Source organism: Cannabis sativa, chromosome 1, assembly GCF_029168945.1.
Source record: "Cannabis sativa cultivar Pink pepper isolate KNU-18-1 chromosome 1, ASM2916894v1, whole genome shotgun sequence".
NCBI lineage: Eukaryota > Viridiplantae > Streptophyta > Magnoliopsida > Rosales > Cannabaceae > Cannabis > Cannabis sativa.
Genome location: NC_083601.1, coordinates 74,581,331 through 74,606,351, shown reverse-complemented (window position 1 = coordinate 74,606,351; position 25,021 = coordinate 74,581,331). Strand labels below are relative to the sequence as shown.

General features: G+C 33.7%; 2 protein-coding genes across 2 annotated transcripts in view; both read right to left on the bottom strand.

The window, feature by feature from the left end:
• The window catches only part of LOC115705819 (cytosolic endo-beta-N-acetylglucosaminidase 1), a 42,266-nt gene extending 23,969 nt beyond the window's left edge, over positions 1 to 18,297 (bottom strand). The window contains exons 1-2 of the mRNA XM_061108782.1: positions 17,728 to 18,297; positions 17,484 to 17,627 (exon numbers count right to left, since the gene is read on the bottom strand). Coding sequence (XP_060964765.1) covers positions 17,484 to 17,627; positions 17,728 to 18,111 — 528 coding nt within the window. The 5' untranslated portion in view covers positions 18,112 to 18,297. The remainder of the gene's footprint in view (positions 1 to 17,483; positions 17,628 to 17,727) is intronic.
• Positions 18,298 to 18,947: 650 nt separating this feature from the next.
• On the bottom strand, positions 18,948 to 24,691 carry LOC115705818 (cytosolic endo-beta-N-acetylglucosaminidase 1). The gene is made up of 11 exons (XM_030633260.2): positions 24,042 to 24,691; positions 22,993 to 23,130; positions 22,659 to 22,768; positions 22,340 to 22,451; positions 22,108 to 22,215; positions 21,700 to 21,812; positions 21,210 to 21,291; positions 21,006 to 21,086; positions 20,545 to 20,600; positions 20,039 to 20,174; positions 18,948 to 19,826 (listed from the first exon to the last, which is right to left on the bottom strand). The coding sequence occupies exons 1-11, from the start codon at positions 24,570 to 24,572 to the stop codon at positions 19,137 to 19,139; spliced, it is 2,157 nt and encodes a 718-aa protein (XP_030489120.1). The 5' UTR covers positions 24,573 to 24,691; the 3' UTR covers positions 18,948 to 19,136.
• Positions 24,692 to 25,021: the final 330 nt, after the last annotated feature.

The window sequence follows — 25,021 nt, the reverse complement described above, 5'->3', positions numbered from 1 at the left end:
TCATTAAAAAAAAAGTATATATTTATTAACTTTTTAGATTAATTTGCACAAAATGTATTTTTATAACACAATTAATGTAAACGTTATGTGGCAAGTAAATAAAATAGGATAAAGAATTTATATTTTATTTAGTTAGATTATAAATTTATAATTAAAGGTGATATATATTAATAAAATATTAACCTTGTTTTATTAGTTAAGTCATCTTATATTTTTACTAGAAAATAAAGCTTCAAATCTCATAAAAGTATTTTTGTTTTTAATATTTACATTTTACTTTTTAAAAAAGATGGCTCTAGGAATTAAACCCATACAACTAAGAGATATAATTAGTCCTTAACCATTGAAGCTTTACTTTTTTATTTTTTTTACTTAGAAAACGAAGTATGTCCCCTCTCTTACAAAAAAAAAAAGTACACCCCCTCAACTTGAATCATAGTCTGTATCATGAAGTGTTGTTATGTTATGTTAGAAATAATGCTAGGATGTTCTTTGATGCTTAGCTTTGAGTTTTGGTTGAATTTTATGGAGGCTATTTGTAAAGTCCTTTTTTGGCAAGTTAGGTGACAAAATAATTTTTCCTTTTTATGGTAAGATTGCTATGCATTCATTTTCGAATTCTTACCTCTTTTATTCGATTATTAGTTGCCATTTTCCTTGTTTGGAAAGTTGCACTTTCAGCTGAACTTTCCTTTGTTGAAAACTTCTCAAAAGAGAAGGAATTCTCTTTTGGAAAGTTGTCTTTTTTAGGGAAACTTTGTTTATTGCCTTTTCCTTATTGATTTCGATTGTATCTTGATACAATCAGAATATCTAATCTGTGTTTGGCAGGAATCAAGCTTTGAAAGAAGATCAGACCCGATTTTAGTAAGTTTCCCGTTTCTGGGCAGATCTGCTTCGTCAGCATCCGAATCTGATGTAGCAGATCATGTTTCTTTTGGAAAGTTTTTGTACAGCTGATAATTCGAACTTGTGGTTGCCTCTTTGGTTTCTATGATCTATAAATAGAGCCTAGAGAGCAACCATTCGAATTACCTCTTCCATTATTCATTTTCTACATTTATCTTTTTAGAGAAGAGAGTCTTTCTTTGTTTTGTGAGAGCCTAGTTGTTCATCTAGGTTCTAGTTGTTCTATTTCTGTTCTTACTCGATCCTAGAGGTTGTGAAGAACTACTTGACTGAACAAGAGATTGGTCTTCGGGAGAAGACTTGATAAAGCCTTACTTCGGGAGGAAGTAAGCACTTGGTCTTCGGGAGAAGACTTGTTGAAGCCTTACTTCGGGAGGAAGTAAGCACTTGGTCTTCGGGAGAAGACTTGTTGAAGCCTTACTTCGGGAGGAAGTAAGCACTCACACTTCAAAGACGAAGGGAGTTCGGGCTTGAAGGTGTTTCAAGAAGTCAGATTCATAAAGTGGATTACAAAGGATTGCGGCAATACTTTAGAGGGAGTCTAAACTTGTTTAAGTCAATTGTCTTTGTAATTTTGATACTTTATTAATTGATTTCATTCTCTGGGCGTGGCCCCGTGGACTAGGAGTGTTCGGGAGAACGCTGATACCACGTACAAATCTCTTGTGTCAAGTTATTTATTTTTCTGCAAATTATTTTATATTCTGCCTGTTCAGTTTTGCTGTAGCAGAATTACTTTCTGCTGCTGCAAACGCTTACAGTTTTTATATTTTCTTATATACAACTGACATTTGCAAAAACACGGTTTTTCAATTGGTATCAGAGCGGGACACTAAACTCTTAGTGTGGTCCTATAACGTTTTTGTTAGAATGTCATTTTTTGCAGAAGGAAGTTCTATTTCTAGACCACCGTTGCTTAATGACTCTAACTATCCTTATTGGAAAGTTAGAATGAGGGCCTTCATCAAATCTCAAGATGAGAAGGCGTGGAGAATGGTTCTATCAGGTTGGTCTCCTCTAGTTGAGACAGATTCTTCAGGTAATACTACTATAAAATCTGAACTGGAATGGTCTATTGAAGATGATAAACTATCTGCCTACAATAGCAAAGCCTTGCATGCTATCTTTAATGGTGTAGGTGAGGGTTACATTAAACTTATATCATCTTGTGTTTCTGCTAAGGAAGCTTGGGAGATTCTTCAAACTCAGTTTGAAGGAACTTCTGATGTGAAAAGATCTAGATTTATCATGCTTCAAACTAAATTTGATGAGCTTAGAATGTCTGATAATGAAACTTTAACTGAATTTTATGAAAGATTATCTGACATTGCTAATGAATATTTTGCTCTTGGAGAAAAGCTTGATGATTCTGTTCTTGTGAGAAAAATTGTTAGAGTTCTTCCAGAAAGGTTTGATACTAAACTTTTGGCAATGGAGAAAGCTAAAGATTTTAGCACTATGAAAGTGGAAGAATTGATGGGTTCCTTACGTACTTTTGAATTAAATCAACAGATTAAACAAAAGGACAAACCCAAATCCATTGCTGATAAAGGTAAAAGTATTGCTTTGAAAGTTGCTGATAATGAAAATTCTGATAGTGAATGTGATGATGAGATTGCTTTATTAACTAAGAATTTTCAGAAATATATGAAAAAGATGGGAAATAAAAAGAATATTTCAAAAGGTTCAAAAGGTAATACTTTCATTAAACCATCTGTCTCTAACAAAAAGGGAATTCAGTGCAGGGAATGTGAAGGTTTTGGGCATATTCAAGCTGAGTGTGCAAACACTTTGAAAAAGAATAAGAAAAGTTTCAATGTCACTTGGAGTGATGATGAAACCGAAAGTGATGAAGATATTGCTGAAAATGTTGCCCTAACCTCTGTTATGACTAATGTGTTGTGTGATTCACAGGTGAAAGCTAGATTGGTATGTCTGAATAATACCACCAAACAAGAGGAATCAGATTCAGATGAGTCTGAAATCTGTGAAGAATCTCTTGCTGAATCATACAAAGTCATGTATGAAAAATGGATTCAGGTTGCTTCTGAAAATAGAGAGTTGAATAAATTGAATAAAAAATTGTCTCATCAGATTGAAATGTGTAATTTGAAAATAAAAGAATATGAGACAAGTTTTTGTGATAAAGATGAAAAAATCTCTCTATTAAAGAAGGAACTTGAAAAGTTTAAGAAAAATGTTCAAATGCTTAATCCTGGATCTTCTATTTTTGAAAAAGCTCAGAATGCAGGTCAGAGAGGGTTCGCAAGCCTTGGTTCTAATGGAATGGAAAGTTCTGGAGTCACGAAGTTTGTAAAATCTAGTGTTCCAACGAATCACCTTGAGGCTACAAACTCTGCAGTAAAAGTTTCACAGCCTGTTGCATCAAGAACAACTTCTGATGCTGCAAAATCTCCAGGATTTTTGAAAAGGGTAAGATCTCAGGTAAAAAGATTTGTTCCCATTTGTCATTTTTGTGGTAGAAAAGGTCATATCAGACCTAAATGTTTCACATTGAACAATCTCTTTAAAACAAATTATTTTGATAATTTGAAAAAATCTCAAAAGAAACATAAAGGTTTGAAACAAATATGGGTGAAAAAGAAGTGTCTAGCTGGTTTTTCTGATAAAACTGCTGCATCACAAATGTGGTATTTTGACAGTGGTTGCTCTAGACATATGACAGGTGACAAGGATTTTTTGACTAACATTCGGCCTATGCAATGTGGAGAAGTCACCTTTGGTAATGGCCTATCTGGAAAAGTTGTTGGTATGGGAACTCTAAATTTTGAAGGGTTACCTAGACTGAAAAATGTGATGTTAGTTGAAGGACTGAGGGCTAATTTACTTAGCATCAGTCAAATCTGTGATCAAGGGTTTACTGTTTCTTTTGATAGTGATCATTGTTATGTTCTGAATGATGACAATGAATGTATCTTGCAAGGATTTCGATCCAATGATAACTGTTACACTCTAACCCCTGTGTTTACTTGTCATTCAGCTATCAACAACACCACAGATCTGTGGCATGCCAAGCTTGGGCATATTAATTTTAAAAACCTGAAAAAATTGTCAAATGCAGGTATTGTTCGAGGTCTTCCCAAGCTTGGTAAGGAAAGTGAAGGTAAGTGTGAACCGTGTCAACTTGGGAAGCAATTAAAAATCACTCACAAGCCTGTGTCTGATATCAATACCTCAAAAGTATTGGAATTGCTTCACATGGATCTTATGGGTCCAATCCAAGTTGAAAGTTTGAATGGTAAACGATATATCTTTGTGTGTGTTGATGATTTCTCTCGTTTTACTTGGGTAGATTTCTTAAGAGAAAAATCTGATACTTTTGATGCCTTTAAAACTCTTTGTCTGAGATTAAGAGTTGAGAAAGGTTGTAATATTGGGAAAATTGTTCGAATTCGAAGTGATCATGGTAAGGAGTTTGAAAATTCTGTGTATGATGATTTTTGCAAGTCTACAGGTATAACTCATGAATTTTCAGCTCCCAAAACTCCTCAACAAAATGGAGTTGTTGAGAGGAAGAATCGAACTTTGCAGGAAATGGCAAGAGTGATGTTAAATAGCAAGAAGTTGACAAAGCGCTTATGGGCTGAAGCTATGAACACAGCTTGCTACATAATAAACAGAGTGTTTATTCGTCCAGGTACCTCAAAAACATCTTATGAAATCTGGAAAGGTAAGCGCCCCAATGTAAGTCATTTTCATGTTTTTGGTTGTGTGTGCTATGTCTATAGAGATCGTGAGCATATTGGTAAATTTGATGCTAAAAGTGATGTTGGTGTGTTTATTGGATATTCCTTACACAGTAGAGCTTATCGTGTTTATAACATGAGAACTCAAACTGTTTTGGAATCAGCTAATGTGGTTGTTGATGATTTTAGAGATTTTTCAGAGTTTTCCACAGAAGCCAAGATAGATAGTCTCATGGATACTCCTCCAGAAGTTGTAACAGCAGATCCTGATGCAGCAGAACCCATTTCGATGCCGCAAATGACGAATCTGGCCGTCGCAACTGAAACTGGAGAACCAGAACCGTCTATCTTGACTCATCCAAACATCATCACTGACTCTATTCAGAAAGAACCAAGCACTAGAGTCAAACTGAATCATCCAAAAGATCTCATCCTTGGAAATCCTGAAGAAAGCATGGTAACTCGCAGAAGGTATATTAATTTAATCAGCTTTCTTTGCTTTGTTTCTCAATATGAACCGAAAAATATGAAGGAAGCCATGACCTTTGAAGAATGGCTCAATGCAATGCAAGAGGAACTCAACCAATTTGTTCGCAACAAGGTATGGATTTTGGTCCGAAGACCAAAAGGTATAAATGTTATTGGAACAAAGTGGTTGTTTAAAAATAAAAGTGATGAGTTCGGTACAATTGTGAGAAACAAGGCTCGTTTGGTGGCACAAGGGTACACACAGGTAGAAGGTATTGATTTTGATGAAACTTTTGTTGCAAGATTAGAATCAATTCGTTTACTTTTGTGTATTGCTTGTATTCTGAATATTAAATTGTTTCAAATGGATGTGAAATCTGCCTTCCTAAATGGTATTTTGAATGAGGAAGTTTATGTTGAGCAACCAAAAGGATTCGAAGATCCTCAATTTCCAGACCATGTATACAAACTTGAAAAAGCTTTGTATGGTCTGAAACAAGCTCCTCGAGCTTGGTATGAAAGATTGACTCAATTTTTACTTTCTCATGGCTATCACAGAGGTAGTGTGGATAAAACTCTTTTCATCAAACGTATAAAATCTGATTTTATCATTGCTCAAATTTATGATGATGATATAGTTTTTGGTTCTACATCTAACCATGAAGTGCAGGTATTTGTTGATCAAATGAAAAGTGAATTTGAAATGAGCATGGTTGGTGAGCTTAATTTCTTTCTGGGTCTTCAAGTGAGACAAATGGAAGGAGGTACATTTGTATCTCAAAGCAAGTATGCTAAGAACCTTGTCAAGAAATTTGGCCTTGAATCGGCTAAGCAGGTAAGTACTCCTATGAGCACCACACTGAAATTAACAAAAGATGAGAATGGAGTAAAGGTAGACACTACACTCTATCGTAGCATGATTGGAAGTCTTTTGTATTTAACTGCTAGTCGTCCTGATATCTCACATACAGGTGGGAGTGTGTGCTAGATATCAAAGTAATCCTATGGAATCTCATGTATCAGCTGTAAAAAGGATTATTAGATATGTTAATAGCACTCCTGATTATGGAATTTGGTACTCGAAAGATACCAATTCAAATCTTGCTTGTTTTAGTGATGCAGATTGGGCAGGAAATACTGATGATCGAAAGAGCACAAGTGGAGGGTGTTTCTTTCTTGGGAATAATCTAGTATCTTGGCATAGCAAGAAACAGAATTCCATCTCCTTATCCACTGCCGAAGTTGAGTACATCGCTGCAGGCAGTTGTTGTACTCAACTATTGTGGTTGAAACAAATGTTGATTGATTATGGGTTTGAATTGGGTGTTTTGACTATTTTTTGTGACAATACTAGTGCCATAAATATTTCCAAAAATCCTGTTCAACATTCTAGAACAAAGCACATTGACATAAGACACCACTTTATCAGGGAACTTGTTGAAAATAAATCATTGCAATTAGAATATGTTGATACTGAAAAACAATTAGCTGATATTTTTACAAAGGCCCTAGATGCAAGTCGCTTTGACTCCCTCAGAAAATCTTTGGGAGTTTGCATTGTTTAATTTTATCTGTTCATAATTCTTGTACAATAGTATTATGTGATTCATCTCTAGCTCTTAATCGTCTATCATTGTATTTTGACAAATCATGTTTATGCTTTTGGTTTATAATTAGTTAGGATCTCAGTCTGATCATAGTTTGTGATTTTGTGCTAAAAGGTTCATGTTACTCTTTATATATGTGTCTAGGATTAAATAATGTTCTTATACAGAGTTGAGCAATTTTTGTTTCAGTCTTGTCAGGCCCCTTGCTGGAATAGAGCTACCCATACTGAGGTGTGAAAGCCATCTGATGAGTAAGCTGGAACATTGTAAGTAGCAACTATGATGAGGATGCACTACCATAGAAAGGGGCTACCTTCAGTATGGTGTGAAAGCATCCAGTTGCGGGATCAAATTGAAAAAGGCGAAAATGAAAAATCTTGCCAAGGACAATGATCCTATTTTCACTGCACACACTTATGTCTGACAAGTGTGTTCAAATCTGTAAGTCTCCTCTATTAAAATTAAATTGATAATCCTGGTTCATAATTTTCAGTAACATGCATATCTTTTTCCTCATCATCAATTAAGTATGATTATTTCATGAGATACTAATTAGTTATTTTCCGTAAAAGCATAACATGTAATTTATTTTGTCAATTGTCAATGATATTTGATTTCTTTTGCTTGGTTCAAATCACATATATTTATTGTACACATTATATTTTATTTTCGGTTTTATTTAAAAAAAAAAGGAGGGAGGCGTGTGACTTGCTTCATGGGTTTAGAAAATCTTGTGCATAAATGGTAAGTATCAACATTCATTCTTTCTTTGATTTATTATGATATTTTTCCAAGTAAAGATTAATCTTTATATGGTAATGTGCCTTTATTCTTGAAAGATTGACTTATTTTTTGAAAAATTTGTTGGCATTTCTAGTTTCCTTTTATTTTTTTTTTAAAAAAAAAAGGGGAAAGGAGTTGAGAAGTGGGCGGTTTCCTCTTTTGGTTCATGGGCTGGCGGTTACCATTTGAATTTTCAAAATTGGTTTCCTTTTTCTTGTTTTGATTCCAAGTTTATATAAATTATTTTGTTCATCTAAAGTGCCAAAGGGGGAGATTGTAAAGTCCTTTTTTGGCAAGTTAGGTGACAAAATAATTTTTCCTTTTTATGGTAAGATTGCTATGCATTCATTTTCGAATTCTTACCTCTTTTATTCGATTATTAGTTGCCATTTTCCTTGTTTGGAAAGTTGCACTTTCAGCTGAACTTTCCTTTGTTGAAAACTTCTCAAAAGAGAAGGAATTCTCTTTTGGAAAGTTGTCTTTTTTAGGGAAACTTTGTTTATTGCCTTTTCCTTATTGATTTCGATTGTATCTTGATACAATCAGAATATCTAATCTGTGTTTGGCAGGAATCAAGCTTTGAAAGAAGATCGGACCCGATTTTAGTAAGTTTCCGTTTCGGCGTATCCGCTTCGTCAGCATCCGAATCTGATGTAGCAGATCATGTTTCTTTTGGAAAGTTTTTGTACAGCTGATAATTCGAACTTGTGGTTGCCTCTTTGGTTTCTATGATCTATAAATAGAGCCTAGAGAGCAACCATTCGAATTACCTCTTCCATTATTCATTTTCTACATTTATCTTTTTAGAGAAGAGAGTCTTTCTTTGTTTTGTGAGAGCCTAGTTGTTCATCTAGGTTCTAGTTGTTCTATTTCTGTTCTTACTCTATCCTAGAGGTTGTGAAGAACTACTTGACTGAACAAGAGATTGGTCTTCGGGAGAAGACTTGATAAAGCCTTACTTCGGGAGGAAGTAAGCACTTGGTCTTCGGGAGAAGACTTGTTGAAGCCTTACTTCGGGAGGAAGTAAGCACTTGGTCTTCGGGAGAAGACTTGTTGAAGCCTTACTTCGGGAGGAAGTAAGCACTCACACTTCAAAGACGAAGGGAGTTCGGGCTTGAAGGTGTTTCAAGAAGTCAGATTCATAAAGTGGATTACAAAGGATTGCGGCAATACTTTAGAGGGAGTCTAAACTTGTTTAAGTCAATTGTCTTTGTAATTTTGATACTTTATTAATTGATTTCATTCTCTGGGCGTGGCCCCGTGGACTAGGAGTGTTCGGGAGAACACTGATACCACGTACAATTCTCTTATGTCAAGTTATTTATTTTTCTGCAAATTATTTTATATTCTGCCTATTCAGTTTTGCTGTAGCAGAATTACTTTCTGCTGCTGCAAACGCTTACAGTTTTTAAATTTTCTTATATACAACTGACATTTGCAAAAACACGGTTTTTCACTATTAAACTTAATGCACCAGTAGCTTCCATGAAGTCTTGAACGATAATGAGGTAGTGTTTAAGGGTACAACTCTAGGTGGCTTATATTGAGTGCTCGGCTTGGTGTGTCAGGCTAGGGTTGAGTGTACGCTCAATTCTAGGAAGTTTAGGTGCTTAGGTCGTGGGGTTTAGATGCATCACTAGTGCTTGCAATGTTAGCATATTGTTTTTTACTGATTTTTAAACTGTACCTTTTTACACTAAGACTTGGTGTGGTCTGGTTTGTTACAATAGTTGCACATAATGCTTCTAGATTTTGGTGTTTGATTATTAGATTCTTGTGAATTGCCTCCTTTGTAACCACTTGGAGTAGAGTTTTTCTATAGTGCACGATTATTATGACTAACCAAAGTATTGTTAAAAGTAAAATATGGAGTAGTTTTCGTTCAAAGATCACAACTAAAGGCATCTTGTTAAAAGGAGACATCATACCAAGAAGAACCTATGACTTTGCAGAGTCAAATTCAGATGAAAAACCTGCTAGAAAGCTCATGATAACCATCTTCTCTTGCTGGTGTTGTTGAACCTTCACATCAGGACTAAATGGCAACATCACATTAAGCTCTTCATATATTCTCTTAAATTCCATAAAGTAGTTCATAAGAGAATAATCTTGTTTCTCATCATGATAAAAGGCTTTGTAAACATCATACATGCGACATAGATTGTCTTTTTCATAATACAAAAATTCTAAGTAATCTATTAGTTCTTTGACCAATTTACAATTATTGACCAAACTAATTACCTCATTATCAATAGAATTTTGAATTTGAGGAAACAAGTAAGCATCCTCTTGTAGCCAGTTTTCTTGAATCATCTTTTTCTTGGGGAGGACCATCAATCAAGTGATTACCTTTGTCAATACTTTTAAGATAAAGTTAAATCGTCTTACTCCATTCTAATTAATTTGAACCAATCAATTTATAGTTCGTGATATTAGACATCATGGGAACCAGATCAGAAACAACCACTAGTTTTGGATATGGTTTTGTCTCGGCCATAATCTCAAAAGCAAATATTAAAAAAGACTAGGGAAAAACTAAAAACGAAAGAACATCCAAACACTAAGTGAGAATTACCAAACCACAAACAAAGAAGAATAACAAAGAGAAAAGAATAAGAGATTGTCAAATAAGGAGCATAAGTGAATCGGTGCCAGATTCATGGTCCCACTCGACCTACGCACTACTGCATGGGTAAGATTAGTGCGGCTAGGGGTGGCATGTGAGCCTCACATGCGATGTTTCTGGTGGTTGGACTTTTGGGTTTTCACAATGAACAGCTAGGCAGCCCTCCTGTGTAGGTGGTGAGAACTAAAACACACTCCAAATAGGGTTATTGAAAAAGAAATCCTAAAATAAAGAAAGAACCAAACTTCAAACATAAACCCTAATTTTGGAATCAACTGAAATTTTGAATTCTCAACCCTAATCAAATTGCTCTGATATCATGTAGAAAATGGTAATCAATTGTGTATATTAATCAATAGAATAAAATATATTTATATAGAAAACTAGAGAGACAAAATAGGAAACTAAATAACTACAATTATTCCTAATTTTTACAGTTAATATATTCTAACACAAACCAGCCAAGGTGGTGGTTACCACCTTGTTCCACCTCCACGCTTATTATGGTGGAGTCATTGTGAAGATAATGATGAATGTATAATTTGCTACACTTTTATTCAAAGACCTAGTAGTGTTTATGTATTCATGGATTAGTAATTTAATATTGTTAGACTGTTTGAGGTGAAGGGGTTCGTCAAAGTGCACAGGTATTGGCAAGAATACTTGTAAACCTTGACAAACTTAGTCTCCTCATATTGTATAGCAATCATTTTTGTTTACACTGTAAGTTTTCATTCACAAAATCTGTCACTAATGAATTTGATATTAAGAGACATTATTAAGGTGTTAGACAATACTAGAGTTGTATATTTTTTTTGGTAAGTAAGAACTTTATTCAACACAAAAAAACACACACTAACTGATTGCCACAAAAGGGGCAACCTCCCTGAAAACATATCTCGAGTTCAAACGATTAATTCTGGCATATCTAGCCACAGAGTCCGCCAAAGAATTATCCGCACAAGGAATAAAAACAACAGAACAGAACGCAAAAAGAGATATTAAACTTAAACAATCAACAAAGATGGGATAGGAACCCCAAGCAAACGGAATTTCCCTCACCTGCAGAGCTTGGACAGCTTGAGCTGAGTCAGAAGAAATTTGCACAGAGCAGCAGTTTTCTTCCAGTGCTAGCCGCAGGGCCTCGCGGATTGCTAGTAACTCAGCCTCCAGCACCCCCGACACCGATAGAGCTTGCATTACTGTGATGGCCTCATCCCTAAGCACATCCATCTGAACAACTCCCAATCCAGCCGAGTTGTCAAGGATAGAAGCATCAACAGCCAACTTAATATCCCACCGATCACAATCCTTGAGAACATCAGCAGCCTCATGATCTCGGAGACTCTCATCCACATCCTCTGAGTTATAAAACTCTTCAGCACGAATCAGGATGGACCTAAGGATGAGATCCACCCTCGGGGATACAGCTCTGAATACCACTCCATTTCTGCTATTCCAAACCGTCTCAAACAGACAAGCCCCGAAAATGATGAGTTTATCATCATTGCAATTGCATAACCAGATGAAGAACTCCTCAAATGATAGCGAGACTAAACGATCCGTTCTGATACCCCAAGGACTAAGGAACCACAAATTCGGTGTGAAGTGACAATCTCGGAAAACATGGCACTCAGTCTCAGGCTCTACACCACAGAAGCAGCACAAATTATCCCTGCTATGCAAAAATCCCAGCCGATTTTTTGTAGGAAGACTGCTAGTCAGTGCTTTCCATATGAGTAGTGATTGTCTAGGATGCAGCTTCAACTTCCATAGCAGTTTCCAAACATCTTTTTTAGGATGAAATCTATCACTCTGAGCCTTCCACAACGCACTTTTCACAGAAAAAGTTCCATTCCTGCTGCCCCTCCAAAAGAGAATGTCATCTTGGTTTACAATAGGCTTGATTTGTAGAATGGCCCGAGCTACTTCTTGAGTAAAACAACGGTTAATCAAAGTCTCATCCCAGTCTTGAGTGCCAGGGAGAAAAGACTATTATTCAAAATCAGATATTGTATTCTGTACTTTAAAATATCCCTAATAATAAGGACTCATAGAGTAGGTAGATTTTCACTACAAAACTACGTAAAAATATGTGGAATTATACTATCATTTATAACTTATTAATTTCTGTTGATAATTTATTACTAAAAGGCTATTTATTTTTGGTTAACAAAAATTTGCATAACAATTTGGTGCTTTTATTGAGAGCCTTAGTGATAAAACTCAGAAAAATCCCTCCTTACAAACAGAAATTTGTCCATATTCAATGGCTGATAACAATCAAAATGATGAAAATTGCCCTGAAGAAACAACATGTCGCCCTGGAAAAGAGCCAATGGGATCTCAAAGACCCCATACCATTGAAACATCACGTGCAAGGAAGAACGATAGTGGTGGTGATCGAAATTCAGAAAGAAGGACTGAAGATGTCAATAATTCTGCTAGATACGTGCCTAAAAGCGAGGATGCTTACGACCCAACTAGATATATATCATTGATGGAATTAGAAAATAGGAAACTTCAAGAATGCTTAGCCGAATCTAACCAATGAAATACTGAGTTTGAAAGAGAGGATGTGGCGGCCTGGGTACAAGGAATAAATCCTTAGAATCAACCTGATCCTTCGGTAAGAAGACCACGAGGTTGACCTTGAGGGTCGAGAACCAAGAGATAAGAAACAAACTAGGGAAATCCCCAAAACGCCTAGGAAGAACAACCTGAGGGTACAAGGGATCTTCCAATAGATAATCAAACAGATAATCAAGAGCAACGGCGAGATGTTCCTCAAGTTTCCCAAGGATTTATAAACCAAGGGAATGAGCAAAATGATGTACCAGAAGTATCTCGCAAGAATGAGGATACGAGACAGCCTCGACCAGGGAACCAAGAAATCCCTCATGGTAATGAAAGAAACCCTCGAAATCAACCAAGGTCAGGTGGGCTACCTCCAAGTCACCCTCAACGTCCTTCTCGATCAGAGAGAGAGGATGTACACACATACTTGAATAGAGGACGTGTATCTAACCTCTTTTGAAGGAGAAGGCTGATACAAGATGAAGCAAGTTCAAGTCTGGGACATTCAAGGTCTCGAGGACATAGTCGATCGGGTAGGCAAATGCGAGAAGGAAGTAAACCTCGACGTTATGCTGACCAAGAAAGTATCAGCAATTCACGAAGTTATCAATCCGAAAGTTACTCGGAGACAAGATCTATGAGTAATTATGAGCGAAGGCAGCCTGACCTTCGAGAATGCTTAAATCAAAGATAGTCAGATCTTCACGAGCGTTTGAATCAAAATGCACCTGATTTGCGCCATCAACTCAATCAAAATGCAAATCAACAACAAGGAGATCCCATCCAATTGCGAATAATTGAACTAGAGGATAAGTTCAGAAAGTGTCAGGATGGAGAACATGGAAAATTGCCTGGTTACGATTCGGATGAAGAAGCTGAGCCGTTTCATCTTGATATCTTAAATTCTGAGTTTCCTCAGGCATTCAAAAACCCACATGTTTCGCAGTATGATGGGACTATGGACCCAGTCACTCACTTGAAAAACTTTAATACTATAATGCAAGCTAACAATGTCACGAATAATCTATGTTGCATTTTATTCCCAACTTCTTTAACAAGAGCTCCGAGCAGTTGGTTCGACAAATATACTCATCATTCTATAACATCATGGAAACATTTGTCTGATAACTTTAAAAAGCAATTTCAAGCCGCTAGAGACAGATGACCTGAAGTATCATCATTAACCAACATAAAGCAACAACCAGGCGAGTCACTCAAGGCTTACTTGAGTCACTTTAGCACAGCCACTGCAAAGGTCATAAACTTGAATGACAGTATTCAACTCACTGCACTTTAGGCGGGGATCACATTAGAATAATAAGGCTTCTCTTTTCAAAAAAAATAAAAAAACTAAGAATAATAAGACTCCTTAACTATATATTTTTCATATATACTTTTAGTGATATGATACTATTGTGAATGTTAAACTTATAGAATATATATCTTACTATTGTTTATTCAAAATTAGTATTATTTATTTTATATGTGGGTGATTGATAAATATAATCTTCCCCAATTAGTGATCAAAATATGTGGGTGATTGATATTATTTATTTACATATATTTTTATATTTTTTTTAGTCTTTGTCAAATATTTAAAATTTAAAAAAAAAATTCTTAAAATATTTTAACAAATTAAAAATATATTTTTTAAAATTTTTATTTTAAATTATTAATTTTTGTTGAAGATATATAGTATTATTACGTATGTAAAATAATTAAAACCTATAATTATTAATAAAAAATACATATTTTTTTAGATTTTTATTTTTATTTTGTACTACTAATCTTAGTTAAATATGTATGAAATTATTACCTATATAAAACAATTTAAATTTTTAATAATTTATTTTATAATTTTTAAAATATAATTACTTTTCATAGTAATTATTTTTTAATAACAAAATCTTATAAAAATTACAAGTTGCACTATTTTTACTTTAGTCCAAATCTCACACATTATTATAAAATCTATCGGTCTAAGTATTTTTGTAAATCAATATCTAATTTCTATATATTTATATAAAGGAAAGTACTAAAGAAAATGAGGGAACATCCTTCAATATTTTAATTTATTTTAAAAGAATTTTAATAAATTTAGTTTATCTTATATATTTGTTATTATTATTATTATTTGTAAAATTCCACATGTATTAAGAACTACATTATTAGTATACTTCTATACTATAAACAAAGTATTCTTACATTCTTCTCAATCGTCCAAAAATATATGAGTGATTGATAACTTGATCTTGCTCAGTTAATTATAATTTAATTTTTTGTTATTATTTTATGTCATCAAATTAAATTTATATATTTATATAATATATCTATATATTTATAAGCCAAAAAATATGAGTTAGCAACCTATTATTATTTTTTCCATATTTTTTATTCAATATTTGATATGCTTACCAAAAAAATTATATAAAATAATAAATTATAATTAATGATATAATAAAATCTAATTATATAATTAAATTAATAAATTTACAATCAATTCTTTTATAGTAATTAATAATAATATAAACATGCATGAAAATATTATGTTTTAGATTATATCACTTATTATAAGTACAATATATATATTTATATATAAAGATTATAAAAGTTTAGAAACACCACGCGAAGCGCAGCTTAGTTCCCTAGTTGATATATAATTTGGTGTTCTATTGAAGTGAAATTGTGTGAAGATTCTCCACCAATTTAGTGTAATGTAGCTTGTAAAATATACTCTAATAATATGCTAGATCACATTTTCTATAAACAGTGACGGACCTAGTTATATTATTGTGGGGGCTATATATAGCCCCACTAACAAAAATATTGTCTTTTAAAAAATTAAATGTAAATTTTTTAAATTGATAATTATGAACTAAAATAGTAGAAAAGCCCCCACAAAAATAAATAAATCTAGTAATAGTAGTTATAATGTAAGTATAAATATTTTTTATGATAAATAAACCCTCACAAACTAAAAATTCTAGGTCTGTGTCACTGCCTATAAATATACTAGGTGATTGTTACGTGTCAAGCCACGTAGTGTTAGTTTTATTTAATATTTTAGTTTTTTATTTTAATTAATAATTAAAATAGTATAATTATTTGAATGACTTGTTTTATAAAAATAAAATATGTGTCAGTATATTTAGTAATTAAAACATATTTGTGTTACAATAATGTATGTTATTAATAGTAAAATGTACATTAATCTTCTAATTGAAAAAAGTTCTATTATCTCATTTCATATCTAATAATAGCTACACAACTATATATTTATAGACTTTCACATTCTTTGCAAATTACTAATAAGCACCAATAATATTTTCATATTCTAATATTTTTCAACCTTCTCCTCTTGGTGGTAAAATTAAAAATAAAACTAAAAATAAGCACAAATATATAACGTAAATACTCAGTCTCACATCTATATTATCTTTTCTAGACATTTTATCTATATTTTTCTTTTTTAAAAGATAAATAAAAAAAAAAATTATTAATATTCTTCCAAGATAAGTTTGTTAGAGAAAGATGTGGGTAAGATGATTTTTTTAATTTAAAAAGAGATTATTAATATTTAAAAGATTGTTTAATTTTTTGAGTTTAATTATTGGATTTATTTATTAACGGGAGATCAAACGTAATCGTTAAATTTAATAGAATATTCTTTTATTTTTAAGTATATTCTGTTAAACCAAAAAATGTCGTTAAATAGGCACTTTTAATATATAAAGATATATTTATATATATATATATATTAAGTAATTTAATTTTTCAAAACAAAGCATAAAACAAGAATATTCCATTGCAACCAATATTCTTGTCCAATCACACAGTCATATGTTCTCCTTCTTTTATATTTTCATTAATCAGATAATTTTTTTATTTGAACAAATTAATCTAATAATTTTATTTAAATAAAAGTTACAAAATAACTACAAAAGAATAATTAATTATGGTGATAATATATATTTATTTATATATTTTTTCATATATAAATATATATCATATTTTGTTATAAGTGCATATCAACAAATAATAAAATGTATTGATGCTGCTATGGTTAGTTAAAGCATTTGGAAGACTCAAAATGAGGTATTTTGGCAGCAAAAAAACTTGTTCTGCTTTAGAAGTGGTTAAGTGAGCAAAGTCAGTCCTTGGCCAATGCAGGGTTGCTAAGTTTCACTCGTCAGGATCCCTATTTGCTATTGGTGTGTCCTTTAGCAGCAACCATTTGAGTAAACTGGTTAATTTTAAGGTCAAAATTAATGTTGACGGTACAATTTTTGAAGCTCAACAAAAGTTTGGTTTTGGGTGTGTGTTCTTAGATGAGAATGGAGGTCTTATTGAAGCTATTTCAGCACCTTGAAGTGGTGTTGTTCTCCCTGAAATAGCTGAAGCAATTACAATGAAGGAGGCGTTGAGTTGGATAAAAATAAAAGGTTGGGAAGATGTGATCATTGAACCAGATGATTTAGTTATGATTCAGGCAATTAATAGCTTCGTTCATATGCCGTCTTAGTTTGGTTTGTTGGAGGAGGATTGTCGCTTAGTTTTATCTACTTTAAAGAATGTTATAGATTTTTTTGTTTATCAATCTGCTAAGTCTATCCACTGTGTTGTTAGAAGGTCTTGTTTTATGTTAGGTTGTATGTTCAATAAGCTGAATGCTTCTATTGATTTGAAAAACATTCTATTGGCTGAGGCTGGTTTTTAATGAATATCATTATTTTTTTAAAAAAAAATAATAAAAAAAATGATAAGAAAGTAAATTAATAAAGTGGCAATATTATTAGCAATAATTACCAGCCATCCATCAAAGCCCAAATTGAGAGCTAGTTCTGTCAACCTGTCAGCATACATTTGAGATGATTCTTCTGTTTCGAGCAACTTCTCAACAATAGCTCTCTCTTCACCACTATCCCCTTCAACAATGAAAGTCCCAAGTACCTACTTATAATTGGATTCCATTGTAATATACAAATTTGTATTTAATTACAACAAAAAGAAATTAATAGATATTAATTAAATAAACTTATAATTATGTTACCTTAACGCCATGTTGGTGAGCTGTATTAACCCATGAAACAGGAGGAAGAGAAACAAGATTATGGGAGAAGTAGACAAAAATATCGATGAGATGCCAATGCCATATAGAATAAGCCTTGCGGCCATTAGTCCCTCCCTGCCCCTGGACCCATTTATCGTCTCCATACCCACCAGCCATATCATGGCACACAAGCAGCTGAGGCCTATCGGACGACGTCGTTCCATGTTGAATTACTGGAACCGAAGCTTTGTTGAATGGGTAGTGAAATGAGTCAAAGTAAGATCTCGACTCAAGCTCTTCAAGGGTTTTGATCGGGTAAGACACGGGCACCGATGGTTGTGTGGGATTGATTAATGGTGGGGGTTCAGAAGCAAGTGATAACATTTTTAAGAAGAATAATAAGATGGAGAAGAAGAGAGATGTTCTAGTTTTTGGTGAATTATACTAAGAAGTTTCTGCCGAAAGTCATTCCTCCTTTAGTGGAAGGAAGTTATAAATTAAATTATGATTTGATCGAAAAGTATATAAACAAAAAATACGACTACTAAAAATAGTTTATAATATAAAAAAAATTCTATTGTTCACCCTTTCGTTTGTTTCGTTAAGAAGAATTTTAGTAAAAGTTCATGGTCGTACGCTGTAGTAAGTACACCCTTAGAAAATTCCAAAAAAACTTGTTAAAGACAATTATTTAAAGATGTTATAAATATAAACAAACACTACTATTACTATGTATAAAATTAAAAAAAAAAATGTAATAAAATATCGCAATTAACAATCTTTTTATTCTTTTCAAAAAAAAAAAAAAACAATCCTTTTATTTAAATTTTGCATCCCACTGGCGAAAATTCTAAGGTCCGCCACCACTGTCAATGGGTGTATCCTTTTCTTGTTTCATAGTGGATTCACAAGATATTGATGGTGTGCATGTATGTGTGTTTTGATATTTAATTACTTTTACTAAAATTCCTTTACCATGGTTCCGCGCATGTGTGCTTTGATCATTTTGAGTGCAGGTTCAAAATTTAGAACAATAAATTACAACACCCTAAAATTTCCAATCGATTACATAAAGTGACCTCTTGACAATGTTATGTTGCAACTAATTTTTTAACTCTCAAAGTTTTCACCATGTGCCTCTTCTCTATATGTGTCCGAAAGTAAAACAACCATAGCAACCTCCTTAAGATGGGAAATTAGTAATACTAATAACACAATAATGAAGAAAGAAAGATACAATTTTTTATTTTCACAAGGTGGGAAAGATACAATTTAAATTGATGGGTTTTGTGAACCATCATATTTTTTATTAAAGTCATTATTAAAGCATTTTTATTGTTATTTTAGATAATGCTGCTTATTGAAGATTTAATAAAAGAACTAGTAACACATAATAATGAGAGTGATCTTTAGGTGGTTGGTTCCAATAGGAGAGAAGGAGAATCATCTAGTGTCTGGCTGCTCCCATCAACATCACACACTTGAATGAAAAATTTGACACCAGAACTACCAGAGGGAACTGCATAGTCACCAACATAAAACGCTTGAACTCGCGCCACTCCAAGGAACTCACTTGCTGATTCTGCTTTCTTTGCATAAATATTGTATTTTGGGAATGTAGAATTATTCCCATCTTTCAATTTCCAAATAATCTTTACACTCACAGTCATAGAATCCTCAGAGGATGGAGTCCATTTGATGTGTTCACCCTCGACAACCCACGAAGAAGAGGGTGGAAAATTTGATTTCTGTGCTGAACTTTTAACTGTTATGTGGCCAAGCACAGCATAGTACTCAGCTGAGGCTGTACTTTGATCTGAAGTGTTATCGTCGTCTAATTTCACAATCTGATTGTCAGACCTGTAGCAATAAGCAGAGATTTCTGTTAATGTGTGTCCACTAAGTGAGATGCTGCTCTCCTGTATGGTCCATTCTGAAGAAGCTCCAAGATTTTCTAGTTGACATGTTGTGACCACTGTACTAAATTTGCCTGAGAGATGATCTACTTTTGCTGGTGCAAGAAGTACAGACTTTTTCTCTCCTGCCCCAGAAGAGAAATTGAGATTTAGGCCAAGCAGAGAATTTGCCTTAGATTTTACCTGCATTGATAAAATTGGATCGGTACAGAAAAAAAAAATGGAATTCATAAAATATATTATCAGATTGGATAATGCTATGCATTTGTGCTTGAAATGTAATATCAGGTTTATAAACAGTTTATTCAAATCGTGTTGATATCAGGACTTGAACAACTTATGCATAGTGATTTCCTTGAATAATCAAAGTTCAAATCAACAGATGAGAAGCTTACAGAATAAGTAAAGTAAAGAGGTGAGTTCCCCAAAGGAAGCTCTCCCAGGAAGAGTCTTGCTGTGAAATCGCCACTGCCTTTAAGACTTCCTTTGAATGTAATATTACTTCCACCTCTGTAAGATCCTTCCTTCAGACTAATTCACAGTTTTTGTTTAGTATATTAAGCTTGTTACACAATCAAGGAAATATAAATCGTAAAAGTTCAGGAATTCAGGGCTAGCTGCAATCTTTTTCCTTACTAGAGTGAGTGGACTAGCCTTTTTAAAATGGAGTCTATACTGTGGTTACCCATCACGATAAGAAATTCATAAAAAATAGTTTGTAAACAGGTATTCATGCACTTTTTTAGATTTTTCATGACTGGAATAATTGGAGTAACAGAAAGCTAATAACTGAAAATCCATGCATACTATTAATAATACCGACATACTCTTGATTTTTGACACTTCCCCTTTGAAAAATACAGTAATGAGCACAAAATCTCAAAAGAATCAGCAAACTTACTCAACAAGCACTTTTATGCCATCTGTGGTAGAGCTGTCCTTGTACTCAAGCAGTGGCTGCAACAAATGCATGAGTTAGAAAGCAAACTGAAGCTTATTGAACAACAAAACTCTAACATCGTGCAGAGAAAAGGAAGCGCATATAATAAGAGTATTGACCGTCCAGATTTCAATTTCACTCAATGTGTGGATTCATTTAATTGCTTAATTTTGTACCTGTGTTATATTATTACATCGTTTACTGAGTAACAAACAAAATGAAAAACCATAATGAACTATTTCCAATAGGTAATCCCATGATTCTAAATCTACCAAAACAACCATTGAAACCCTTGCCTATTTGAGCACATCATAACCTTGACTTGAAATATTGAAATAAGGTCTAGAAATAATTACATGACAAGGTTTAGAAAATATCACAGTAGAAGAAAAGGCTATAAGGTTATATTGTAACAGACAGACCTGAAAACCTTGACATGAAAGGTTGTTCCATGAAGAATCTAGAACTTGTAGTCCATCGACAGAGAAATGGTGACCCCGGCCCTGAAAAATAAATATCAAGTTTTTTTACTGGAATCAGATTTCTTCTTCTGCTGACCAGGTGAACCTATTCATACAAATTGATGTAAGAACTCAAAAGACATTTTGTTTAAAGTTGGCTGCAACCTGATCGAAATTAGAGTAGAATGGTAGGACTCTAGGATAACGTTGTGCTATTCCCCACGATTTCTCCACAAGGCTCCACCAACTGCAGAACACAAATGCATGACAATGAAGTACTCTTATAGATAACATTACAATGCTTAAGTATCTGAGCCTAGAGCAGAAGGTACATTATTATGATTAATTATAGAGAACTTGAGAATTAAAATCATGTATTTTCACAGTAATGGTATGCAAATAAAGTCTACGTACAAATACAACATTAATTTATAAACCTGATTTGAATACAAAAAAGTGAAAGGGACACAGCATTAATAGCAGGAAAGGATCTGGATGCAAGCAAATTTCAGTTTCGCAGAATTCTTCTTAAAGAAATTAAAAAGAAGCAAGTAAAAGGTTCATACAATCAGAAATAGAGATTCAAAAAATAAAACTAAGAAAATGGAAACAATTATAAACAAGAATTTGGGAAAAGATGCAATCAGGACATTACTGATTTTGAGCAGTCTGAAAATCTGGTGGTTGGTTAGTCTCATAGACCCATCCAGGAGCAAAAACAGCTGCTGACACATCACCCTTTTTCAGCACATCAAGTGCGAAACTTGTCTGTTATGTTTATAAGTTGTTAGTTTACGACTATACATAAAAGAGAAATAGATTGAAAAAAAGTGTAGAGAAAGCACTTAACAAACAGTACCACAACCTCATATTTATACAAAGCATGCAAGATAGGACATTATTTTTATTCCATCGAAAAGGTTCATATAATTGCAACTTTAAAAGTTAATGCTTTAAATCTGTCAGAAGTTATGGATGTGAGACAGACAGCAACGGAGTTCTTTTTTGTAATACATGAAACTTTGCATATATGACAATGCCAGAGAGGTAATGAGACTCATACATTCCAATGTCCACCGCCAAAAGTGTTCCTTCCAAACACATCTATGCCGAAGTAGACATCGTACTTTCTATTCCCGGCAACAGCAGCTGATCTAGTAGGATAGTGTTCCTGCATAGATCATCAATGAAAGAACAGACGTTCAAGCATAATGAACTGGAAATATTAACTACAAGTTCAAGAAAGGTAGAAAAGACCTTCCAAGAAAATGTAAGCAAGTTAGAGAGAACCATACCCGCCACCAGTAATTGAGAAAGATTCCATCACAAATATCAAAGAAAGGCTTATTTTTTTCAGTCAGTTGATTTTGATAAAGAACAGAGCCGTCAACTGTGACACTGTCATACCTATATAGCCAATGGTATATTCGGACAAATTTTAGTAGGTACTCTAAACCTTTTTATAAATCAAAGATACAGAAAGTAGAAGATGCTTTATCCTCAAAGAAAGAAAAGCACAAAAGACTAACTGGAAACAAAAGAAACAAGCGTGTTGCTTGGCGCAAAAGATTCAAGGAAAAAACATAAATTTAACATGATAAATCTTATTCTCACCATATGACTAAAGAGCCTGGAATTTTCGAATGCATAGTCTGGGTCAAATGGCTGATAAATGTTTTCAAATTAGGAATTTGGTTCACGTTCAATTTAACTTCCATATTGAGCTGCAAATAACACATTCTAATGTCAAATACAAAGAATGGGAGGACAATATATTGAATTGCCAAAACCAAATACCAAGGAAATTTTTTAAGTTGAAGGTCTTTTTTAGTTTTTGTTACTACAGAATAACGAAAGAAGCAACAAAACAGCAGTTAATGGAGGTGAGAAAAGCATTTTAAGATGCACTTCCACATGTCAAGTTTTAGTGACAATAATTTTTATCTACCAGCCATCCATCAAAGCCCAAAGCTACAGCGAGCTCTGTCAACCTCTCAGCGTACATTTGAGATGACTCTTCTGTTTCAAGCAACTTGTCAGCAATAGCTCTCCCTGCATCCCATTCGACAATGAAAGTCGCCAGTACCTTGAATTAAAAACAAAAAAAAATGTTACTTAGAAATTCTTCTATTAATGAATTCATAAATGAGCTCAATCCAAAATGTGTAGTAATCCACTAGGATCAAATTTATATTGAAACTTGAAGCTAAGCAAATAGGGAGAACCAAAAAAAAAAATCAATTGATAAGAATCGTGTAAATGTGTATTCAACAACTCAACCATGGTACTTTACTCACAGTATTTTCGTTTCGTTAGTTTCAGTTAAATTAGATTACTAAGATCATGTTCTGAAACCATGAAGGGATTTCGCTTTTTGGAAAAATTAATCTTCGTTAACTGGTGCCATAAAAGCCATTGGCCCACTAGTAACAACAAGAGTAATAGTACTTGGTTCAAAAAAAGAAAAGCAAGAGTACTGGCACTGATTTTTTTCTTAATTTAATCATTTATGTTCTCCACCAACCATTCTTGTAACTTTATTAGACAAAGCTAGACGTTAGTACTATGACTATGACTAGCCTGCAATATCTAGTAAAATATAACATTTGCACTATCTTTCTGTGAAATTTAATAAAAACAAAAAACAAAAAACAGGGTAAATTCACAGGGCCAACCCCATTAGTCCAAATTTTATTAGCTTGACTGGGTCAACCAGTCTTTCTCTTTAAGAAGTTTAAGTCAACCGTGAAAACCAAATTTTGGGTTAAACGTACGTTCATCATTGCACAATTCTTAGTTAGATCACATTCTTTCTCTCACCAATTAAACATCTTGAATTTCACAAACACCAGCTACAATATCATCATTCACATATATCCCAAGAAGTCCTTCAAAGCAAATTTATCAAACATTTCATCTACACCGAATAAGCTAAATCAATCATGGATTTTACCAAATAAATAAACAAAAATTGTCTGATAATATTTTATATTTTACCTTAACGCCATGCTGATGAGCTGTATTAACCCATGAAACAGGAGGAAGAGCAACAAGATTATGAGAGAAGTAAACAAAAACATCGATGAGATGCCAATGCCATATAGAATAAGCCTCGCCATTAGTCCCTCCCTGAACCCATTTATCGTCTCCATACCCACCAGCCATATCATGGCACACAAGCAGCTGAGGCCTATCTGGTGGCGATGACGTCGCTCCACGTGGAAATGGAACCGAAGCTTTGTTGAATGGGTAGTGAAATGAGTCAAAGTAAGATCTCGACTCAAGCTCTTCAAGGGTTTTGATCGGGTAAGACACGGGCACCGATGGTCGAGTGGGGTCGAAGGGTGGGGGCTCAGAAGCAAGTGACTTGGGCTGTGGGTCTGAACTTGGTGGTGTTTTGAGCTCTGGGTCTGGATTGGGTGATTTGAGCTCTGGAATTGAAGTGGGTGTTGACATTTTTCTGATGATGAATAAGAAGAGCTTTTTAAGAGTTTGGTGAATTAGAGTAAGAAGTTTCTGCAAGAACATTGTTGATGGTGGGTTTAAATAAGATTGAACAAGTATATAATGTAAGAGAAATGCTATTCATCCCGAGTTAGGTGGCCAGAATTTTATCCCGAGCCAACGTGTCACCAATCACCACATTTCTTTTAGAAAATGTGTTATTAAATAAAGCTTTTATAATTAAATTTATTTTTTTAGTCTGCGGTAGAAATAATTTTTTTCTATCTCCTCCTCTTTCTTCTTTGTCTTTCTCTCTCTCTCTTCGTGCTCTAACTATTTCTTTTCATCACCTTCTTTTTTACTCATACACCCAAATTAAAAAAAAATGGAACTTAGTGAAATCTCAACAAAAGCATACTGTAAAATAGGTTAATATGAAATTAAACAGATGTCAATGAGTTTAATTGTAGCAATCTTTATTTATATGAGAGTGCTGCTGTATTCATGGAACATGGGCTCAAATAAAGGGACTT